Here is a 21,971-nt window from a genome sequence, read left to right as displayed (position 1 = left end):
GAGCAATATTTCTTGAATGATGTGTGAATTAGCAATGTCCAAATCTGAGCTTTCAGACTGGTGCCCTGTAGGCTGTATGAAGAAGTATAGAAAAGCAGATCCCAGGGACTGCTGCTGGGGATCTTGATCCAACGGGCTTCCGGTAGGAAAGAGGAGCCTGAATTTTCAGTACAGTCTGCAAATAACACTGGGCAGTAGGGCTGGCTTTCTGCGTCAGCTAGGAATGTTTCTGTCTTCAAGTAATAGATGCTGACCAACAATGGCTTAAACTAAGGGCTTTATTTTTATTTACAAGAGTTCTGGAGAAGGGTGGCTGCTGGCACTGGCTTGGTCAGATGGTGATAGGGCCACTGTCTTTGAGATGCTCTTGGCCTTTTTCTCATTATAGCAATAGGGCTACTGTACTCTAGGTATCACGTCCTCAATCAAAGAAGGGGGGCAGGGAGGTGTTAGTCATGTCTGTCTCTTTCATCAGGAGAGCAAACACTTTCCCAGAAGTTTCTGTAAACTTCCTCTGAAATTTCTCTGCCCTCATCTGGTCACATGTCTAACTCAAAGTGCAAAGGAAGCTGGGACAGTGAGAACCTGGAATTACAAGCTTTACAGTGGGAAGTGGCTAGAAAGGACCTGGGACTGACCCCTGGGGAGAGAACAGGTATGTCAGCTGTGGCTCCACTGGACGAGTGGTACTTGAGGGCCCTTTTACTTCTGAGCTGTTGTCACTGTGACTTGCCACCTCCAGGAAGCACCCCTAGTGACCCCTGAGTGAAATTCTAAGGGGCCTACTCCAGCCTGGACACTGTGTCATGCCTCTCGGCATATATCTGAACAGTACATCGACTCCCATGATGGCTTCTTTGAGGAAGCAGTGGTCTTCATGAGGAATGGTACATCTTGACCATCGCCTCACCTGGCAGACATTTAAAATAGCCGTACCACATTCTTACGAAGACAGTCACCTTGAAAGCACTTTAGAACTCGACTTAAACACACACCCACACGCACACACACATGTACACATGCACACACATGCACATATGTACACACGCACATGCGCACACACACACACACACGGGCAGCATGTCTCTATTCACATCTTTACACTGGCACCATGCACAGGAAAAGGACGTCTTGGGTCAACCTTAGACTACGCAGTGAGGACCAGGATGATCCCTTTCCTCCTGTAGGTCCCACCGTTGGTCAAGAATCAAACAGCATCCCAGCAGCAGCTGTTGCTGGCAGGTTTGGGGGTGAAAAGAACTGCTTCCCTAGCTCTGTCCTGTCACCTGGTTTACAGAGCCAGAGGCAGGGTTTATTCTTCAGGGCAGAAAGAAAAAGGTGTGATTTATTCTTTGAATCTTTAAACATGAAAGCAGAAGGTGAAAACATTTGCTCTCCCATGGGAGGGGGTTCTTGAGGAAGAAGAGTGGGTGAAGTGACTGCAAATGGCCTAGGTCAGTGGTAGTCAACCTGGTCCCTACCGCCCACTAGTGGGCGCTCCAGCTTTCATGGTGGGCGGTAGCGGAGCAACCAAAGTATAAATAAAAAGATAGATTTAACTATAGTAAGTTGTTTTATAAAGATTTATTCTGCCAAACTTAGTGAAAATCTGACATAAAGTACTTGGTAAGTAATTATTATTATATGCTTTAACTTGCTGTAACTCTGCTTTATAAATTTTATGAAGTAAATTACTTCCCTACTTTATAAATCACCATTACTGTGGAACCGGTGGGCAATTAGAAAATTTTACTACTAACAGAGATACAAAAGTGGGCAGTAGGTATAAAAAGATTGACTACCCCTGGCCTAGGTGATAAAAAAAAAATTATTTGCTAGAATTGTATCACAACAGTGTGGTAAAATTGGCAGTTACACACACCTCTGGTAAAAACCACAATCACATACCCTATATAACTTGCTAGACTTTAAAAGTCTCCTCAGGCCTGGGTCCCTGGGGTAGGCAGATAATAAAGGGCCCCAAGGGCTGCAGAGGCAGGAGAACCCCCAGGCACCCATGGGAGCTTGGGGGCAGAGATGGCTGCAGGGTGATGTCTCCACTATTCAGCACCCCTGGTGTTCCAGTTTTGCTTAGTGTGGTCCTAGGAACTTGTTAGAAATGCAGAATCTCAGCCCTCACCCCAGTGACCAAATCAGAAGCCTTTTAAAAAACAAGATCCCAGTGATTCATAGGCACAATAAAGCTTGAGAAGCACTGTTCCAGACTTCCCGGAGCAGGAAGGTGGCAGCCCTGGCTAGGTGTGGTTGCAAGGCCTGGACGGGGAGGGTTGTGGAGAGGAGAAGGTGTGGGGGAAAGGCTCTAAGAAGCTGTCTTTGTTAGTACTTTTACCACTTGCCATGATGTGAGCCACAGGGCCACTAGTAGCTGCCCTGCTCTTCCTTACCAATGACAGCTGCATTTGAACCATTTTCCCCTCGACTGGCTTTCAAGGCAGGTGTCCTGAAATGCTCTGATTAGTTGCCTCACACCTAGCTGTAGGTAAAAACACAAGCAGGAAAGTTCTCTGAGACCAGTGAGTTGAGCTGCCCAGAGAAGCAGGGCCCCATGGAGGCCTGGGCAGAATGGAGGGCTTGTCAGGCCAGGGAAGCCCTAGTCTCTCTCTTACTATGCCAGAAATATCTCAGCAGGGCTTAGAAGCCTCTCCAGGGAGAGCTGCTTTGTGAAAATTTTCCCAGTAGTGGCTTCCTCTTGGAGCAGGAGAGATAGATGTTCGAAAGTAAAATCCTGGGAGCTTAGGGACCCCCAGCTTTGGAAGGGTCAGGGGGAGGTGATAGGCAGGCCCCTGGGACAATGCATTTTTACAGGAGCAAGTGTAAACATCACAAATGTCCCAGCTAAGGCCCAGGGTCCCAGGGCTGCCAGATACAGAGGGCTGGAGGAGGATGTGGATGCCAGGGCAGAGTGGGGGCCCTCCTGGAGCTCCGGCCACCAGCCTACAGCACTCTCTCTTCACTTGTCAGCATGGTGATTTTCCGCAGGTTTTCCCTGACTTTAACAAATTCGGGGGCATGGTCTTCTTCCTGTTCCGGTGGCTTTTCCAGCTGAAGGAGAGAGGAGAGGTGTGAAGTGGGTGGGGCCAGGGAAATTTCAAGTCTCAAAAGCCACTGGGTTTGAACCAAGGGTCCTCTCTAAGGAAACAGAACCAGGGATCAGTTTTGCCACCAGCTTGTTAGCTGAGGGGACAGAACAGGAGACTAAGCTTCCCCTGTGAAGCCTAGTTCAAATTGCTTGCCTCATCTGGGCCTCAGGTTCCTCATCTCTAAAATGGGAATGCCACCTGATTCACAGGGCAATTGTGAGAATAACATCAGAATAAAAAATCAGAACCACCGTGCAATAGATTGGGCCGATGAGGAAATAGGTTCAGAGAGGGGAGGCCACAGCCCAAAGTCACATAGCAAAGTGAGTGGCAGTGAGGATTTGGGCCAGGGTTGAACTCATGGTCCAGTCCTCATTTTGCTCAACTTGCCAGCTGTGGTCAGATGCAAAGCTCTTCTTTGGGCCAAGAGACATTCTTGGAGGAGGCACTGCCGGAGCTGGGTGCGCCTCACTCACCTGGTTCAGCCTCTGCTGCCGTCTCAACAGCTCCTGCTCAAAGGGGCACTGTAGCCGCTTGGCCTCCAGCTCCTCCATCTTCTTCTTGATGAGCTGGTTCCTCCTGCGGTGCTCGAGGACCCGCTGCAGCTCCGGCTTGCTGTCCACGCCCAGGCCCCTGGGGTGAGTGGGAGCCATCAGAAGACTCCAAACTCCCCCCATCCCAGTCTCAGGGCTACACCCTGTAGTGACACCAACCTACAGCCCCTGGGAGTGAGGTGTGGTGGATCTTACTGTCCCCATTATACAGAGAAGGAAAGTGAGGCTTTCTAGGACTCTGGTCCAAGTCACAGCTATGAAGGGGCTCAATGAGGACAGGCCTGTCTGACCATAGAGACCAGGTTTCATGTTTTTCAGGTTGTTATTATTATTAGGACTTTTTTATTTACCCTTTATTTCACTGAGAGAAGGGGAGGCAGGGACAGACTCCTGCATGTGCCTCGACCGGGATCCACTCGGCACGCCCACCAGGGGGCGATGCTCTGCCCATCTGGGTCCCTTGCTCCATTGAGCCATTTTTTTTTTTTAGCGGCCATGAGCCATCCTCAGTGCCCGGGGCCAACTTGTGCCAAGGGCAAGGAGAAGAGAGAGAGAGAGAGTGAGAAGCGAGAGGGGGAGGGGTGGAGAAGCAGATGGGCGCTTCTCCTGTGTGTCCTGGCTGGGAATCAAACCCGGGACACTCCACGCGGGGCTCTACCAGTGAGCCAATCGGCCAGGGCCTTTTTTCAGTTTATTTCATCTAGATGTGTTCCTAGGGGAGGAACTGTTGGGTCAGGCTCTTTTAAAAGATTTGGACACGTTTCTGTCTGCCCCTTAGAAAAGGTTATCCAATTTACACTTCTGTCAGCACCATCACCACCTAATCCTTTTGTATTTGAGAGTTTGGTAGGCAAGAAATAATATCTGGTTTTCATTTGTTTCTTTGGTTATTAATCACGTCAAACAGCCTTTGGGATGTTTGCAAGCTATTTGAATTTCCTCTTTTGTGAACTATTTATATCTATCTTTTGTTCATTTTTTATTATGGATTTATGAGAGGTATGTTTATATTAATTTTTGTCTGTTCTTTATATTGCAAATATTTCCCCTACTTTTTAAGGATTTTAAACAAACTGCGATGATGCTTTTTGACATTAAAAGAGATGACTCTAAAAGGCAACCAGAGAAATACTCATGATATACTAAGAAGAAAATAAACACACAAACAGAAAATGTTATGTCCTGGAACGTCCTTTACACACAGCAGAAAACAAGAATGAAAATCACAGCCTGCACCCATACTAGAAGCGGCCAGGAGAGGGAGCTGCGAAGGCGCTGTGGCCTTCACTCTGGCACTGGTGAATAGGGACTATTTCCTAAGCCCCAGAGTGGACGGCAGCTCAGCTTCCCTCTCCCCTCACATTCCCTTGGTTGCCTAGTTCTAACCCTGTCACCCAGGCCTGTCTCTCACTGCATCTCCTAGACAGTCCTGCTCAAGACCCTTCCCAGGACACCACATGGTTCCTCTGACCTGCATCACATTTATGTGCCAGCCACACAGCAACTTGTGTCTCCTGTCCCTCTGCACATGCTCATCCAACCTATGGGAACATCACCATCAAAGCACCCATCATACCACTGGTTTTGTATTCATCCCCTCTGCTAGGGTAAGGCTGTTCCTTCTTGTACATTTAGGGTCTGGCACATAGTAGGTGCTCAGTGAATGTATGTGCAATGCAGGCACAAAGTAGGTAGGTGGGTAGGAGAACAGGGCTTTTGGACTTTCACAGTTTCTGTTGGTGACCATGTGGGGTACCCCCAGCCCTCCTCAAGCTTCCCAGAGTCCCAGAATTACCAACCCCTCCTGCTTTCCATGGGAGGCACCTTATCAAGCCCCAGCAGGCCTGAGAGGTGCTTGCCAGGCTGAGGCAGCCAAGTCCCACCTTCTGTGGTTCATGAGCAGCTCCCGGTGCAGCTCCTGGTGGCTCCGGGAAGCCTTCACGGGGTTTAGCAGCTTCTTGGGCTTGATGAGCTCCGGGTTCCATTCTCTGTACTCGGGCCGGGCCATCAGGCCACCAATGTCCGCCCGCTCCCTCTGGATCTCTGAGTACATTGAGGCTGTAGGGATGGGTGGGGGATTTGGTCAGAGCTGGTCACAATCTTGCCCATTACCCTAGGCACAGTTGAAGGGCAAGAGTTCTGGTGTTAGATGAACCCTGGCCACCTGCTACTGTGTAGCCCAGGGTAGACTTGTTGACTTTCTGAGCCTTAGTTTCCTCAACTGTGAGATGAAAGTAATCGAACCTGTGCACAGGGTTGCTGTAAGGACTAAAGCTGATTGATGTTTGTCAAGTGAATATAGAGGTTGAGTGCTGCTGGGTCACAAACTATAGGTTGACACATGTAAATGTTCTCATCCTGATTTTGACAAAAGCAATTTCCCTTCCATGAAAGTGATTATACTTGAGTTTCTTATTTTTTTAATGAGCTCAGAAAAAGGAAAGGTACTTAAAAAGAGCAATATGTACTTATTAAAAATAATTTGGAAAAATGCTGTAATTAAAAGAAAGTATCGCCTGATCCGTGGTGGCACAGTGCAAGATGAATCAACCTGGAATGCTGAGGTTGCTGGTTCAAATCCTGGGGCTTGCCTGGGTCAAGGCACATTTGAGAAGCAACTATAAGTTGATGCTTCCCACTCCTCCCTCCACCTTCTGCCTTTCTCTCTCTCTCTTCTCTCTAAAATCAATAAATAAAATCTTTAGAAAAAAGAAAATATCATCTCTTATTGTTCAATTTCCCTATCTATAATTCTTCCTGGAAGCATCCAGTTTCTCTTTCTCCAGATCAAAGAAGAGAGTATGAAATCCCAAATTTGCTATGTCTCTAATTACAAAGAGAGGGTTGTCATCTTTAATGCAGATGTCTGGCTTCTCAATAGTCTCACTTCCATCACAGCAGCTTGAAATTTGTCAAGTTACTTGAAATTTAGGCAGTAGGGCTCCCTCCTCTATGAGCTGGCTATATACCCTTGAAATGCTCAAAAGCAAGTGCAGAGAGAGAGAGAAAGAGATAGATATTCTTAGGAAAAAGTTTCAGGGGGAGACACAGTCCCACAATTAACTGCTTATAGTAATTAGCGTGAAAATTTAGGCATTGGCTTTGCCCTCTTCATGAGTCCTGCTTTTCTGAGGGTGAGCTTCACTGGCAGTGTCTGGTCTGGTATGCACTCAATATTTTTTGGTAAGTGATAATAAAAACTTTGAGGTTGTGCAGATGAGGATACCAAGGCTTAGAGAGGTTGGTTTTGGGAAACCAGTCCCTTAGGTATGTGGTATCTATGCAGCAATTGAGGGAGTGTGTCCCCACCCATGAGGACCACCATGTTGCTTACAGACAGACCCTCACTACCATCCCCAACCACTGGGAAGAGGATGAAAGCCATTCTCTGCCTGACTGGGGTTTTATGGATGAACAGGAGTTCTCCACGTAAACTAGACAGAGCTGTTGGGTCTGTGCAAAAACCTGGAATGGGTAATAGCTCAGTGGGGTTGGGAATAGCAGAAGGTTTGATAGGTTTTAAATTGCAGGGTGACATGCCAGGGAATGTATGCATCAAAGGAGACTGTGCTTTGTAAATGGTGATATGCCAGATAAATGGTTGGCTTTTCTACTATTACCCATTGCAGGGTGCTTTTAGGAGGATTAAGAGAGACGACATTTGCAAAAGTGCTGTGTAAACTGGAAAAAGTGTTAATTATTATAAGATATTTGGAATGTAGCCAGATTATCAGAGCACTTAATTTTTTCTTCTTAAATTCACATTCTCAGAACTGTTTCTAAAGTGAGAATTCTAATTTCTTTTTTTCTCCTCTTTTTCATAAGGCTATTTGTTTTCAGGTTATTATCTTCTTAATTTTTTGATTCTTAAAAAATGAATGTGGTATTTAGTAGTTAAAAATGGGCATTTGACAAAATAAACAGTTGGCTATATCAATTACCTTCCTGTTTAGAAAAGTGAATATTAGTCTATAGGATTAAGTTGTCTGGGAACCAATGTATTAGAATACCCTGATTCAGATGGAAGTTTTGGGAATTTCCCCCTCTTATGATGCCTACTCCCATTACTATATCCCATCAATCATGTATCTGAGTAATTCTCAGCTACATTCAATTCAAGCCATCATCATACCACACTTAATTGCTGAAGCTCCCTGGCTTTTTTCCTCCTTTAGACCCTTTGTGCTTCAAACCTTCCAGTGCTTCATACTTTTCATCAGTCACAGTATTCCTAAAAAAACTGTTTGTAGCCAAAGCTATAAGGCAGGAAACAGAAACAAGTTGTATAACTTTAGGAAAGGAGAGTTCAGAATTAATATTTACATAAGATGTCGCTACCTGCCCTGAATTCCCTAATGTATTACAGAAAAGCATTTGGGACTAATTGGAGAATTTAATAATGTGGTCAGATACAATAAGTACACAAAACCAAGAGCTCCCACATAAAAGGAATGACCAGTGAGAAAGTACACAATAATCAACATTCATTTTACAATATGTTTAGGTTCCTATAATTGTCCAGGTATTGTAGTAGACACTGGACACACAGAAGTGAACCAAGCAAGTAAGATTCCTGCTCTCACAGGGCTGACATTCTCCTAGTGAGGCAGATAGTACACATGTACACAGACCAATAAAAATACCGTAAATGATTACAACTTGCAAGGAGCCTACTGCTGGAACCAGAGGGGCTGAGATAGAAACCAACAGCAGGATCCACCTTCAGCCAGGTGCAGGGGGAGGGCCTCTCTGAAGGAGGTGACATTTAAGACCTGAAGGTTGAGATGGAGGCTGTGCGGGGCAGAGGGAACTGCATGGCTGACTCATGTGCCTTTAACAAGCTTGGTCTGTTCAGGGAACACAAAGGCATAGTGTGCCTGGAGTGGCGTGAGCGAGAGACGGGGAGAATGAAGTGAGGGTGGACGTGTGGGTTCAAGTCCGGGAAAGATCGCATCTGACTCGATTTTAAAAAGGCCGTTCTCTTTGCTCTGTGGGGAAAAACTGTCAGCAGGTTTGGAGAATGTTTTATCCGACTTTGGTTTCTGTCACCGTCCATGGGTAGTCTCTCTCCCGTTCGGTTCCAGAAGAGGAACCATCTGATTGGCCAGGCTGAGACCCTCCTCCTCATCTCCAGCTAGCCAATGGGTTTGCTGCCCCCGGGGCCAGGTCCCCACCGCGCGGGTAAGAGGGTCCCTACATTTCCATTTTGTACTGGGCCCTGCAAATGATGTAGCCATCAAGCAGTGAGCAGCTCTGGCTCAAAGATCTGCTCCAGACTTTTTTTTGAAAAGATGAAATCAGCGGTGAGCTGTGAAGGATAGTGTTTCTCGGAGGCCAGGGTGGTGTGGTGGCTGGGACAAAGGTCCTGAAGGATGTGGCTGGTTCTTCAGCCTGGAGCTGCAGGCTCGGAAAACCGCCTTCTGGGCTAGTTAGGGTGCTGAACCCCAACAGACAGCACGCATGAGATCTTCGAACCTGTCAGTGAGTGGGTGGGTGGGTGGCGTGGGCAGCGCTTAGAGAGCTGCTGTTAATCAAAAGAGGCCTTCGTGCAGAAGATCTTCAAATAGCTGTTGGAACAAAAGAGGCTGCTCAACGAAGTGCAGGTGCTAAGCCAAAAAAATCTGGCTCTCCTGCGGTCATCTAGGCCTCCTGAGCAGAGGTGGCGGACATTCCCAGGGGCTGTTCTGGCCAGGTCTCTCAGGCTGCGGTGGTGTCCTGAGAGATCTGAGACTCCGGGGAAAGTAGCCATGATGGGCAATGAGGTGCGGTGAGCATTATTAGGTCATCTCTGAACAGAAAAACGATGGCTGTCCAAAGGAAGAGCTGGGAGCAGAGAGGAAGAGGCAGTGGAGGAAGAGGAGGTTAAGTGGCTAGTGAATATCCTGCACCAGTTGTCAAAGAAATGTGGAATGAAGCTTGCTTAGTTGAATAGATTTTGGAGCCATTAGAAACTGGATTGAATCCAGCTCTGTCCCTTCTTAGCTTTGGGTACATTTACCTACCTTCTGCAGCAGGAGTCCACATCCAACCCTTTGGAACACGGCCATGCCCATCTGTTACTTATTGCCTGTGGCTGCTTTCTGATAGAATAGCAGAATTGAGTAGGTATGTAAGCTTCTTTTGATTGATATCCTTCATGGGGTTATTGCAGAATGAATGAGGTGATTCTTGCAAGGTCCTTGGCAAGTGCCTAGCACAGAGTCAAGGACTCTAAGTTCTAGCTACCAGGGCAGCCACACACAGCAAGGCAGGCTGTGCACTGCACCACCCAGGGCTTCACTCCTGTAGATTAAACTATGAAAGGGGCCCCTGGATTTGCACAGTGTGGCCACCCCACTAACTAGTATTAACAATTACTATGGATAAATCCCATTTCTAGTCTTGGATTGAGCTATCCCATTTTCCTTAAAAACTGCACTGGTTACACCCAGGGTTTTCACTCTGGCTGCACACTGGTGTCACCAGAGGAGGTTTGAAAAATGCCAATGCCTGAGTCCCAACCCAGGATTCTGAGTTACTTGGCCTGGGAGGCAGCCTGGCCTTTGGGATTTTAAAAGATGCTTCCATTAGTCAGCCAACTTTGTAAAACATGGAATTAAAGAAAAAAAAAAATCAAGCTTCTTTGCTTTGGCCTGAGAGATTTCAGCTGACTTGTTGGCTTGGTTATCATGGGTGCATCTGATTAAAGTCAGAGTTGTTAGAAGCTCTGTGACCTCCTATGGAACCCTTGTCCTCTACTGAATAAAATGCTATGAAGATTGGATGACTAAGTACTGAGCAGGGGTAGAGGTAGCCAGTAGGTGACAGCTAAACTGAGTGTTTTTGCATGATGACAAGATGGGCAAATCATTCATCCTTAATATACAGACTGTGGAACTGACCCAGATGAGGGGTAATGACATGTCAGAGGAGAGATTGGGAGCTTCTTGCCTGGTTCTTTCCTGGTTCTGCTGATGACCTAAGAGGTTGCAAAGCTCCTCTCCCAAACTCTGCAGGATGTCAGCCCCACTCCAGACAAGGCTCAGCTCACCAGGCTGCTGGGGCAGGCGAGGGTAATGCTAGGGAGGGAGCAGCTCCCTCCAGTCCCCACAGGAAAGCAATAAGAAGTAAGGAAGGAAAGTGGTGCCGATGGAAACCCAGGTCACAGTTCACCTGGAAAGTAGCTGCAGGACTGAGCTATCTAAGGCCTTAATGTTCCCTTCATCTTCCCTTCCACTGCTGGTGATTCTGGCTTGTCTTTGATGACATAAATGATGACAAATGGCACATAAACCTGTAAAGCAACATGGTTAAGGCAGATGTTTTGGAGGAGACAGGCTGGGTTTGAATCATGGCCATAACCCTTCCTAGCTGTATAACTTTAGGCACATAGCTTAACCCCTCTGAGCCCCTGTACAGTGGGGATAATAGCAACAGCTATTTGTGGGGCTGTTTGGATAAACAATAAAATGATACAATGTGCATGATGTTGTTAGCCCAATACCTGGCAAAATGATGCTCAATGAAGGCAAACTGTGGTCCTCCTGTCCTGAGGGGAACTGAGGCGAGCACTTGGCATTTGATGAAGGCTCACTCACTTCCATCTGGATCTCAGTCGCCCTAGGAGGCATCCAGCAGTACTCTTTTATTATTCCCATTATGTGGATGAGAAAACCAAGGCTCAGAGAGGTCAAGTTACTTGTCCCAAGATACACAGAATAAATGACAAAGCTTGGACCTTCAGACTCCAAATTCAGTGCTCTTTCTACCCTTTCACTGTCCTCCAAATGCAAAGTATCTTTCAGTCATCAAAGTAGATTGACTTTTTTCTCTCTCTGGATACTAAAGAAACCCCAATGAAGAGGCAGTGTGAGCCCGTTTTATAGATGAGAAATGGAGGCCTAGTAACTGGAGGACACCCAGCTCATATAGAATGCCTACTCTCACTGGGAAGCCCAGCCCCAGAAGCTTTGGGTTTAAGCCAGACTCCCCAGGCTGGTCTGCCCATGGCTGGTCTTTGTCTGGGAAGGTACCAGCTGGTGGTCTTCCGTCCCTGGATGTTGGTCAGAGTCTTCACTCCTCTGCCGTCCCTCCCCTGCACTTGTTCCTTATTGTTCAAGCTGCTGACTCAGAACACACCTGGACCTTCTTGCTTCACAGTTTCATGAGGTGGAGGGGAGAGGAGAAGAGAGGCTTTTAAAAATAACTACTGGCAAAGGAGAAAGAGGCATTCAGTAAAAGAGACAAGCATGGCCACTGGATTTCCCAATGCTTCTCGCTTTTTCCCTCCCTGTGAGGAAAGTGCCTGTTTGTATTTCACTGGCCAGCAACCAGAGAACTGTGTGTCTGAGAGCCACTTCCAGATCTCCCTGTGGCTGATGCCTCAGTCGAAGCTGCTTGTCCATTTGGATGCTGCCTCCCCACCCCATGAGAAAATGACTCAAGACAAACCTCCTGAGCATTATCCTTGGGGCCACTGAAACCTGCCTGTCCCAGGGATGACATGGAAGGTCCTTAGCAAGACTGGTGGGGAATGTTGTGCAGCTAATCAAGGAATAAGTGTCAGCAGCCCAGATATTCCTACTAGCCCACCGGTGACACAATGCCAGCCCCTTCACTTGGCAGATACCTCAGGGGAAAATCCCGGCTGATGCTGATCACCAACAGAGCTAAAAGCCACTCAGGCTCCAAGCCACCCAGAGATACAGGAGCTGGGCTGCCTCACAGCCAGGAAACAACCGGTTTTGACAGCAGTTCCCAAATGTGGCACGCCCAATCCTATAACACCTAATGTTTGGCCCACCCTGGCCTTCTGTCCTCGTACTGCAAAACACAAAGCTAAATTTCCCAGAAAGGCAGGCGGTTGGAAAGCTAATGTTGCAATGTGCCCTAACATGTGCTCAGCACCTGGGTACCATATTTCATGAAATTCTTACAGCAGACTGAGGAGGTGGGTACTATCATTATCCCTTTTTACAGATGAGGACACTGAGGCTCGGGGGGGGGGGGGGGGACATGTCATTTCCCCAGATCACACAGCCAGCCGATGAAGGTGCTAGAATCTGAGCTGAGCTGTCTGATGTCAGAATCTGTGTTCTTTCAGTGTGCCACCATGTAGCCTTTTCCCATCAATGATGAAGAGAATTAAACTGCCATGCTATGGAATAAGGGACGTGGGTGAGACAGATCATGCATCAACTCAGATTCACCTGAGGATTCAGAAAACAGAGATCAATGAGAATGGAGGGCTGTATCTGGGTATTCCCTCTGCTTTGTCTCCTATTCTTTCCCCAAGCCCTCCCCACTCATTTCTCCAATGGGGGACATAGCCTGGGTACCTAAGCTCTAATAACTCGCTCCCTTGGCAGCTGACTCCAGTGCTCTAGGGCCGACCTCCTAACCTGGCACCTCCCCCTAGCACAGCACCCAGTTCTACAGCAGGCAAAACAGAATAGAAATGGTCTTACTTCTCAGCAGGGTTGTTGGGAAGGAAACTCAGGATGGTGTTGCTGGTCTCATCACTCTACCAAGAAGTCCCAGACTAGCAAGGATGGCCACCTCCAAAGGGCAGTTCTTAAACCCCTGGGGATCACAGGCTGCCAAAATGCGCCAGTGTGTGAAGCAGCTTTGCATTCCTGTTTATTCTGGTATCAATAAAAGGGAACTCGTTACTATAGTAACGAGTATTTCATTTGGTACACAGCCACTTCCATGATGTGAAACACCGTGTTGGAGCCACATGTTAAAGAGGCCCAAATAAATACCTATTTTGTCAGATTGTTGTGGAATAAAAACACTCCAAGCTTTGTTCTGAGCGAGGCGGCTCCCTGGAGGCATTTCCCTTGTTCCTAATGGAAGGGTCCGCAAGAGTGCAGTGTGGCACCTCCCTGAGGCAAGCAGGCTTCCTGCTGCAGGGCTAGGCCTCTGGGCTGTGAAGGGAGGGGAAACAAAACTGGGTCAGTTCTTGGCCACCCACAGGAAGGGTCCACAACTCCATACACATTATCTACTTGATACCCTGTACTTGGTCTGAACTTCAGAGAGGCACCAACAAGATGTTGCCCAGAGAAGTATGTAGGGGAGTGGAAGCTCCAGGGCTCTGGTCAGCCCTGGCTTGGGCACCAGTCCCTTTGGCAGCCACTCAATGCCCCTGAGCCTGGGTTTTTGTGTTTGTTAAATATGGAGAAGAACAGGTGGCTTGGGGAGAATGTAGATGAGATGACATAAGTGAGAGCATTTAGTCAATGCTCTGCAAATAGGACTTTTCCTGCAGAGAGAACTGGACGCTGGGACCTGCAGGCAGGGCCCCAGGATGTAACAGGGGGCCTGGCAGGACATACATGCCCTGAGTCCTGGCTTAGTGAGTGAGTATGCAGCTGCAAAAATAAAGACTGTGTTGATGCCAGAGGCCACCTGGGTGCTTACAGACAATGGAGGGGTGCTCCTAATTTCAGAATCGGCATTTACTTGAAAATTTGGAAGTGTTTTCTAGCCTTTCATCATTATCCTTAGTTTCCTAACAAGGAAGTTGGCATCTACCAGTTAAACTTCTTCCCACCTTTACTTTTTCATAAAGAGTCTTGTTGTTTGGAAGGCGATGAGACCCAGGACATACATCAACAATGAATGGAGGCATTAAAAATGCAATTTTTGTCTTCTTTGGCCCCTATTATTCATTTAACCAACATTTATTGACTACCTTCTATGCTCCTGGCACTGTTACAAGTGCTGGAGACCTACACAGTGTGAATGAGACAGATGAGAGCTCTGTGCTCACGTAACGTACATTCAAGGGAATGAGGGTCAGACAAAAAATGAGACAAGCAAATGCTGAGCATTGATGAACACTGTGATGAAAGACTGGGTGAGGCAAAAGAGAGGGGCTGGGCTTAGGAAGGTGGACATTGGGGAGGTGTCATTTGAGGGAGGCCTGAACGGTGAGAAGGAGCCATGGCATGGAGACTGTTAACACAGGAGAGCACTGCAGGCAGTAAGACGGAACGAACTCGGGAAAGGACCCAGGGTGGGAAGGAGCATGGTATGACAGAGGAGGCCAGTGGGCTGGAGTGTAGGGTGTGAGGAAGCATGGTATGACAGAGGAGGCCAGTGGGCTGGAGTGTAGGGTGTGAGGAAGCATGGTATGACAGAGGAGGCCAGTGGGCTGGAGTGTAGGGTGTGAGGAAGCATGGTATGACAGAGGAGGCCAGTGGGCTGGAGTGTAGGGTGTGAGGAAGCATGGTATGACAGAGGAGGCCAGTGGGCTGGAGTGTAGGGTGTGAGGAAGCATGGTATGACAGAGGAAGCCAGTGGGCTGGAGTGTAGGGTGTGAGGAAGCATGGTATGACAGAGGAGGCCAGTGGGCTGGAGTGTAGGGTGTGAGGAAGCATGGTATGACAGAGGAGGCCAGTGGGCTGGAGTGTAGGGTGTGAGGAAGCATGGTATGACAGAGGAGGCCAGTGGGCTGGAGTATAAGGTGTGAGGAAGCATGGTATGACAGAGGAAGCCAGTGGGCTGGAGTATAAGGTGTGAGGAAGCATGGTATGACAGAGGAGGCCAGTGGGCTGGAGTGTAGGGTGTGAGGAAGCATGGTATGACAGAGGAGGCCAGTGGGCTGGAGTATAAGGTGTGAGGAAGCATGGTATGACAGAGGAAGCCAGTGGGCTGGAGTATAAGGTGTGAGGAAGCATGGTATGACAGAGGAAGCCAGTGGGCTGGAGTATAAGGTGTGAGGAAGCATGGTATGACAGAGGAGGCCAGTGGGCTGGAGTATAAGGTGTGAGGAAGCATGGTATGACAGAGGAGGCCAGTGGGCTGGAGTATAGGGTGTGAGGAAGCATGGTATGACAGAGGAGGCCAGTGGGCTGGAGTGTAGGGTGTGAGGAAGCATGGTATGACAGAGGAGGCCAGTGGGCTGGAGTATAAGGTGTGAGGAAGCATGGTATGACAGAGGAGGCCAGTGGGCTGGAGTATAAGGTGTGAGGAAGCATGGTATGACAGAGGAAGCCAGTGGGCTGGAGTATAAGGTGTGAGGAAGCATGGTATGACAGAGGAGGCCAGTGGGCTGGAGTATAAGGTGTGAGGAAGCATGGTATGACAGAGGAGGCCAGTGGGCTGGAGTATAGGGTGTGAGGAAGCATGGTATGACAGAGGAGGCCAGTGGGCTGGAGTGTAGGGTGTGAGGAAGCATGGTATGACAGAGGAGGCCAGTGGGCTGGAGTATAAGGTGTGAGGAAGCATGGTATGACAGAGGAGGCCAGTGGGCTGGAGTGTAGGGTGTGAGGACGAGGTCGGTAATGGGAGGCACAGGGCAGGTCAGGCATGTCCTGGGAGCCGTGGCCAAGCTGACCCTTCTGGTACCACTTTGCTGGTGACAAGTTCTCGGGTAGAAAGTCATTTTCTGATAACAACATATGTTCCTTTTTGTTTCTTCTTCCTAAATTTTGCTTCTCTCCAGGCATTCTGAATGGTAGCCTACCCCAGCTTTCCATCCTGCTGTGGTTTAATTTCACTAAATTCTGACATGGAAGACTACAACTAAATTCTTGTCAAACCCCTTTTCTCTGTCCCTGGTCCTACACACCTGTTGTCCTGCTCCACGCGTGACTACAGGGCATTTCCTGGGGCTCACAGTGATGTGTCTGAACCAGTCCCTGTGCCTGCTGACAGCTGGAGGAACACAAGGGCTCCTGGGGCAGGGGGACTGCTGACAGCCTCTGCTCACCCCTCGAGAAGACAGAATCCCGTAATCCAGCTCACTCCAGAGGGGCAGACCCTGGCAATCCCCATGCCAGCACGACCTCCAAGCCTACTGTGTGTTTCCTTTATTGGAAGACTCTGATAGTAGCCCCGGAGCAACCGAGAGCCAAGGAGAGCTGGGCAGAAACCTCCGGAGGCTGGGTTCCTTTCCCCCAGCCCAGGCAGCTGGGATTCACTGTTCTTCCACAAAAGCTCTTCTCATGGCTCAGTTTGCGCACAAACCCATCAGGATCACCCACCAGGCTGTCAGCCTGAGGGCAGGGTCTCCCCTCATTTTTCTTAGTGTTCCTGTCCCACTACCAAATGCTCACTAACAATTATTGACTTGCAGACACCCAAAGCACTGACATTCCTGAGCTTGTTAGACCACCCGTTTACTGTATGTGTTCACATGTGTGCACATGTAATGTGTGTGAGATCATAGATCAACAACCACCATTTCCCAACCACACCCTATTAGTAAGAGATTATGCTACACTTCAGACCTGAAAAGATGACCACTTCATGTTTAGTGAAAAACTGGAAAACCACATACAGGATGATTCTCCTTCCCCCTCTGTCCTGGTTAAAAATGTTAGTGCAGTTGACTCTTGAACAATGATGGTGTCAGGGGCACCAACTCCCTGTGCAGTCAAAAATCCACGTATAACTTTTGACTCCCAAAACTAATAGCCTACTTTTGACTGGAAGGCTTACTGATAACATAGTCGATGAACACTTTTTTATTTTTTGTGTTATATGTATTATATATTGTATTTTTAAAAAGTAAGCTAGACAAAAGAAAGTGTTAAGAAAATCATAAAAAAGAGAAAATATAATTACCATGTTTATTGAAAAAAAAATCCACCTATAGTGGACCCATGATGTTCAAACCTATATGGTTCAAGGGCCAACTGTATATACACAGAGAACCAACCTGAGGCATATACATTAAACTGTTAGCAGAAGTCAGTTCAAGATCAATGTATCTCAGATGTCATTATCAGACATCACTTAAAATGAGTGTTAAAATTGTATTACTGGGCCATGTTCTTGGATTGCTGTATTAGAACCTATGAAGGAGGGGCCTAGGAATCTGGATTTTAACATATCCCACCCTGGGGGATGTGCTTTTATTTGGGACTTTGAGAATCATTACTCTATGGTATAAAATTACAGGCCATCTCCTTTGACACTATATTTTTGTAAAGTTTGTGACTTAAAAAAGACAAGCAAACATAGATTTCTTTTGTATCAGAAAACAGCAATAAAGATTAAAAATATGATAAAGAGCAACCTTTTTCAACTAACTATAGTTGTGATTCACATCAGTCATGTCCATTGTGAATACTAGAAAGAAGAAGCCTTCTGGGAAAATGAAACTTTCAGTGGTTTACTCCAGGTAATGGCCAAATTCAACTCTGGCTGCTGCCTCCCGCCTTGGTCTGTGTGGCTTTTCGTGGGGCCTTCCGTTTTCCTTAAAGCAGGGGTCCCCAAACTACGGCCCACGGGCCACATGCGGCCCCCTGAGGCCATTTATCCGACCCCAGCCGCACTTCTGGAAGGGTACCTCTTTCATTGGTGGTCAGTGAGAGGAGCATAGTTCCCATTGAAATATTGGTCAGTTTGTTGATTTAAATTTACTTGTTCTTTATTTTAAATATTGTATTTGTTCCTGTTTTGTTTTTTTACTTTAAAATAAGATATGTGCAGTGTGCATAGGAATTTGTTCATAGTTTTTTTTATAGTCCAGCCCTCCAACGGTCTGAGGGACAGTGAACTGGCCCCCTGTGTAAAAAGTTTGGGGACCCCTGCCTTAAAGGAAGGACTCGGAGTACCAGGGGACTGGGGACCAGACTCCATCATGCTGAGCACAACCCTCCCACACTCCCTTCCTGTCCCTCTGAAGTTTGTTTTCTGGGGAATAAGAGTAGCGAGAGAAAGGGGCTATGAAGACCACAAGAGGCAGTCGTGAGTGGGAGCTGGGCAGGCTTCCTGCATCTACCGTGAACTGTGGCTGCACTTGTGGAAAAGAACTCCAAACTGTCTTTCCTTTCAGTTTTGCCCCTTTGCTCCAAGCCGACAGGCGCCTGGATCAGCTTATCTGGGCCCACAAACATCAGACAAGAAGTTTCCATGGCAACTCAAAACTTCCTCCCCAGTCCTGTATTCATTGTAAGTCTCCAAGGCCACTTTTCAAAGCTTCAATGAGGGTTTTGAGAGCCACCCACACAGCAGCCCATACCCCCTACATGCTGCGCTGAAAGGACATGGGGAGAAACTGCGTTGGCAGAAAAACTTATTAGATCCACAGGGAGATTATGAAAGTAATGAGAGTAGCCTTTACAATAAGTTTGAACTAGGAAGAATTAAGCTGGTGGAGGGATTTCAAGCATGTAAACAGGAAAGTGCGAGGGAGTGGGGAAGAACTGAGTCTTATTTCAGAAAGCTGGCTGTCAACCTAGCTGCAATTAGGCACAGTTAATCTGGTCTCTTTGCTGCAGAAGGACCCTGAGGTGCCTCCCACTCCCCGCACATTTTAATGTACTTTGTAGCCAGACAAGAGATGGACAGTGGATCTAGGGATGAGGAGAGGTATGTACGTGAGGGTGTGTGTGTGTGTGTGTGTGTGTGTGTGTGTGTGTGTACATACAGAAGAACTTGGGCAGACCATGGTTTGGCAAAGCAATTTCATGATTCCTGACAGTGGGGTTGCCAAACATAGCAAATAAAAATGCAGCATGTTCATTGTAAATTTGAACTTCAGATAAGCAATGAATAATTTTTTAGACTCTAAAATATTATTCGGTGTATTATCTGAGATTCAAATCTAACTAGGCACCCTGTATTTTACCTAGCAACCCTGCTTGGCAGGCAGGGATGAAAGCTCTGGCTGTGCCTCTGGCTGCAGAGGTACACAGTCTCCAATGCCCACAGGCACCCAGGGAGTGTTCCTCTGTCTGTGACACAGAGACATGCTTTCTTCCCTGCCAGGAACCTGGCCTGAGGTCCAGCTAGGGTGCCTGGTGATGAGCCGCAGGTGGGCCTTTTACAGCACTGCACTGACCACCAGGCACGGCCAAGCATGAGTGAATCCCCAGAGGTCGCCCTTCCAACTCAGTGGTTCAGAGACCCAGCTCTGGTGCAAACACAGACACCACTCCTGGCTCCACGGCTGGCCAGCCAAGTGACCTTCAACTTCTCTAAAATGAGGCAGACATTCTTTTGAGAAATAAGGAGATACAGCTTGGGAAGACCTTCATACAGTGCCGCCCCAGAGTCTGGGCTCCAAAGCTGTAGCTGTTAGCCTGATACCCATTTGAGAGCATTAAAGATTTTCATACAAGTGAAAAAAGTGGGATCAAAGACCAGAGTCAGTACAATCTCAGCAATGTAAAACAAGCACACAGGTCCACACACACAAACCATGCAGAACAAAGACTGGAAGGATACATCCCTGGTGTTACAAGTCACTACCTATGGTTAGTGAGATTCTGGATAAGGCTTCCTTCTCAATTCTTGATTATCCAAAATATTCCTGGTGAGCTGTAATACTTTAATATTAAAAAATATTTTAAAATAATTTGGGATGATAATTTTTCTAAAAGTGTTATGTTACATTTGGTGCATGACTTGAGGCTACTGTATGAGGATGGCTGCCATTTTGGGTTTGATTCTACAATCCTGTCTTTTGGAGTTTCTGAAGGAGGGGGGCTCTTGTCTCTTCACTAAATGTCCGGGTTGGTTCCTCACCCCCTGTTCTCACTCCTTCCTCTTCCTTACATGAGACAGCCAGAGCACAGCTGAACTGGGTTTGAATTTCAGCTCTACCCGATTGGCTGAGTGACCTTAGGCAAGTCATATTACCATCGGAACCTCCGTCTCCTCATGTTTAAACTAGGGGTGAATACTACCTACCTCCCTAAGAGGAGGGACATGCCTGTTTTAGTTATTGGAACATCCTTGTGCCTTGCATGGAGCCTAGTGCATAAAAATAATCAATAAATGATTAAATGAATGAAGCTCTTGAGATGTACAGCAGTTGGCAGAGTGGCAATAAAAAGTGACCAACAATCATCTGCCATTATTACTATTCTCAGAAGGTGTGCAGACTTCGGCACAGATAGATCCAAGTTTGAATGTGTTTTCTACCCTTTAGTGGGATAGAAAAGGTTCCTTAGCAAGGCTATAGGTAAGCTGCTTCAGCTCTCGAAGCCTCAGTATACTCATCCATTAAATAGGGATGACAATTAGCAGTGACCTTGTTGGGTTGTGAAGATGGAATGAGCTAGCCACCGGAAGCCTAGCACAAAGTGACCCCAGTCACAGGCTCCCCTCCTGGCTGTGTCCCTGTGTAGTAGTTTCCAGGCAAGCGTATGGCCCCTGGAACAGCTCTAGAGATACTCCCCATCTTTCTTAGAAGATAGGAACTGAGTGAGGACACGTAGGAAAAGTGCTTAGTGGGGAAATCGCTGGAACTGCGATTTGAAATCAGATTCATCTAATTAGGGAGCTTCGCCCTTTCTGTCTTCGGGGCTTAGCCACATTTAAGACCCTCTCCCAGGAAGGCGCCGCCAACTCTGAAGTCTTGGCCAGTGCTTGCTTTTGGACTTAGAGACCCTTTGTTCCAATGTTCCCAAACAGTAGCTCTGAGGCAAGAGGCAGGATCATACGGGGCGGAGCCAGTCTGAGCGCGAAAGCAATCAGTCCCAGAGCAAACGGATTTCGAGGCAGAGGCAGGCACGACCGCTGCAGATGCGCGGCCAACCTCTGGCTTCTCTGTGGGCAGGACTACTGGGTAGGGACCGTTCTTGCCCACGGCAGAGGGTCGCTGCGCCATAAGTTCAAGTCCCCCGATGCTTTCTAATCATGTACCCCCAAACTAGCAGAGACCCACAGGAGACCAACCTTCACCTCCCCAAACGTCTCTCTCAAGCACAAAGTCCGGAAAGGAAACGCCCCAAACGCTTACTGCTGGCATTCTTTTTCTTCTCTCTATATTCCTGTGTTCCTCAAATTATTTGCACATCGACCGTATATTATGTTTTGTTTCATTTTCTTAAATTAAAAAAATCTCTTATTGATCTGAGCACAAAAGTAATGTTTACTTCAAATAAACTAAAAGACAAATAAAAAACACACTTGTCATCCAACTCCCATCCTCAAAAACGATCACCATTATGTTTCCTTCCCAATCCTTTTCTTCTTAAATGACATATAGAAAAAAACGATTCCCCGCCTTCCAGTAATTTGTTTGCTCCCCTTCGCCCCTCCCGGGACATCAATGTACCCTGTGCTCCTCCCCCCCCCCCCCCCCGTGGGTCCTGGATCTTACCCATCTTCCGCGCTCCCACGCCCACGCACGCCTTCGCGCACTTGTGTGAGTCTCTGCTTAACCGACCGGCCAGGAGATGGAACCTCGCAGGACTTTTGTCGTCAGGAAACTGAGTGTGTGTGTGTGTGTGTGTGTGTGTGTGTGTGTGTGTGCGCGCGCGCGCGCGCGCGCACTCGCATACAGGAGTCAAGATCCGCAAAAGGAAGAGTATAGGAAGGAAAGAAAGAATGAAAGACGGGAAAGAAGAAAGGAAAAAAATGAAGAAAG

At 47.6% G+C, this 21,971-nt stretch overlaps 1 protein-coding gene across 9 annotated transcripts in view; it reads right to left on the bottom strand.

Annotated features, from left to right (window-relative positions):
* Positions 1-1,325: 1,325 nt before the first annotated feature.
* Positions 1,326-21,971, bottom strand: part of FAM107A (family with sequence similarity 107 member A) — a 63,812-nt gene continuing 43,166 nt past the window's right edge. For 5 of the 9 annotated variants that reach the window (XM_066351296.1, XM_066351303.1, XM_066351302.1 and 2 more), the window contains 3 exons: positions 5,539-5,713; positions 3,578-3,734; positions 1,326-3,063 (listed from right to left, as the gene is read on the bottom strand). In XM_066351296.1, the coding sequence (XP_066207393.1) occupies positions 2,956-3,063; positions 3,578-3,734; positions 5,539-5,713 (440 nt within the window). In that variant the 3' untranslated portion in view covers positions 1,326-2,955. Of the gene's footprint in view, positions 3,064-3,577; positions 3,735-5,538; positions 5,714-6,206; positions 6,227-8,375; positions 9,223-13,101; positions 13,279-21,704; positions 21,782-21,971 lie in introns of those variants that run through there. The other 4 variants (XM_066351301.1, XM_066351300.1, XM_066351298.1 and 1 more) reach the window with 4 other exon arrangements.

This window comes from Saccopteryx leptura, chromosome 10, assembly GCF_036850995.1.
Source record: "Saccopteryx leptura isolate mSacLep1 chromosome 10, mSacLep1_pri_phased_curated, whole genome shotgun sequence".
In the NCBI taxonomy this organism is placed as follows: domain Eukaryota; kingdom Metazoa; phylum Chordata; class Mammalia; order Chiroptera; family Emballonuridae; genus Saccopteryx; species Saccopteryx leptura.
Note: the sequence above shows the minus strand (reverse complement) of the source record. Positions and strands in the feature narration are given on the sequence as shown.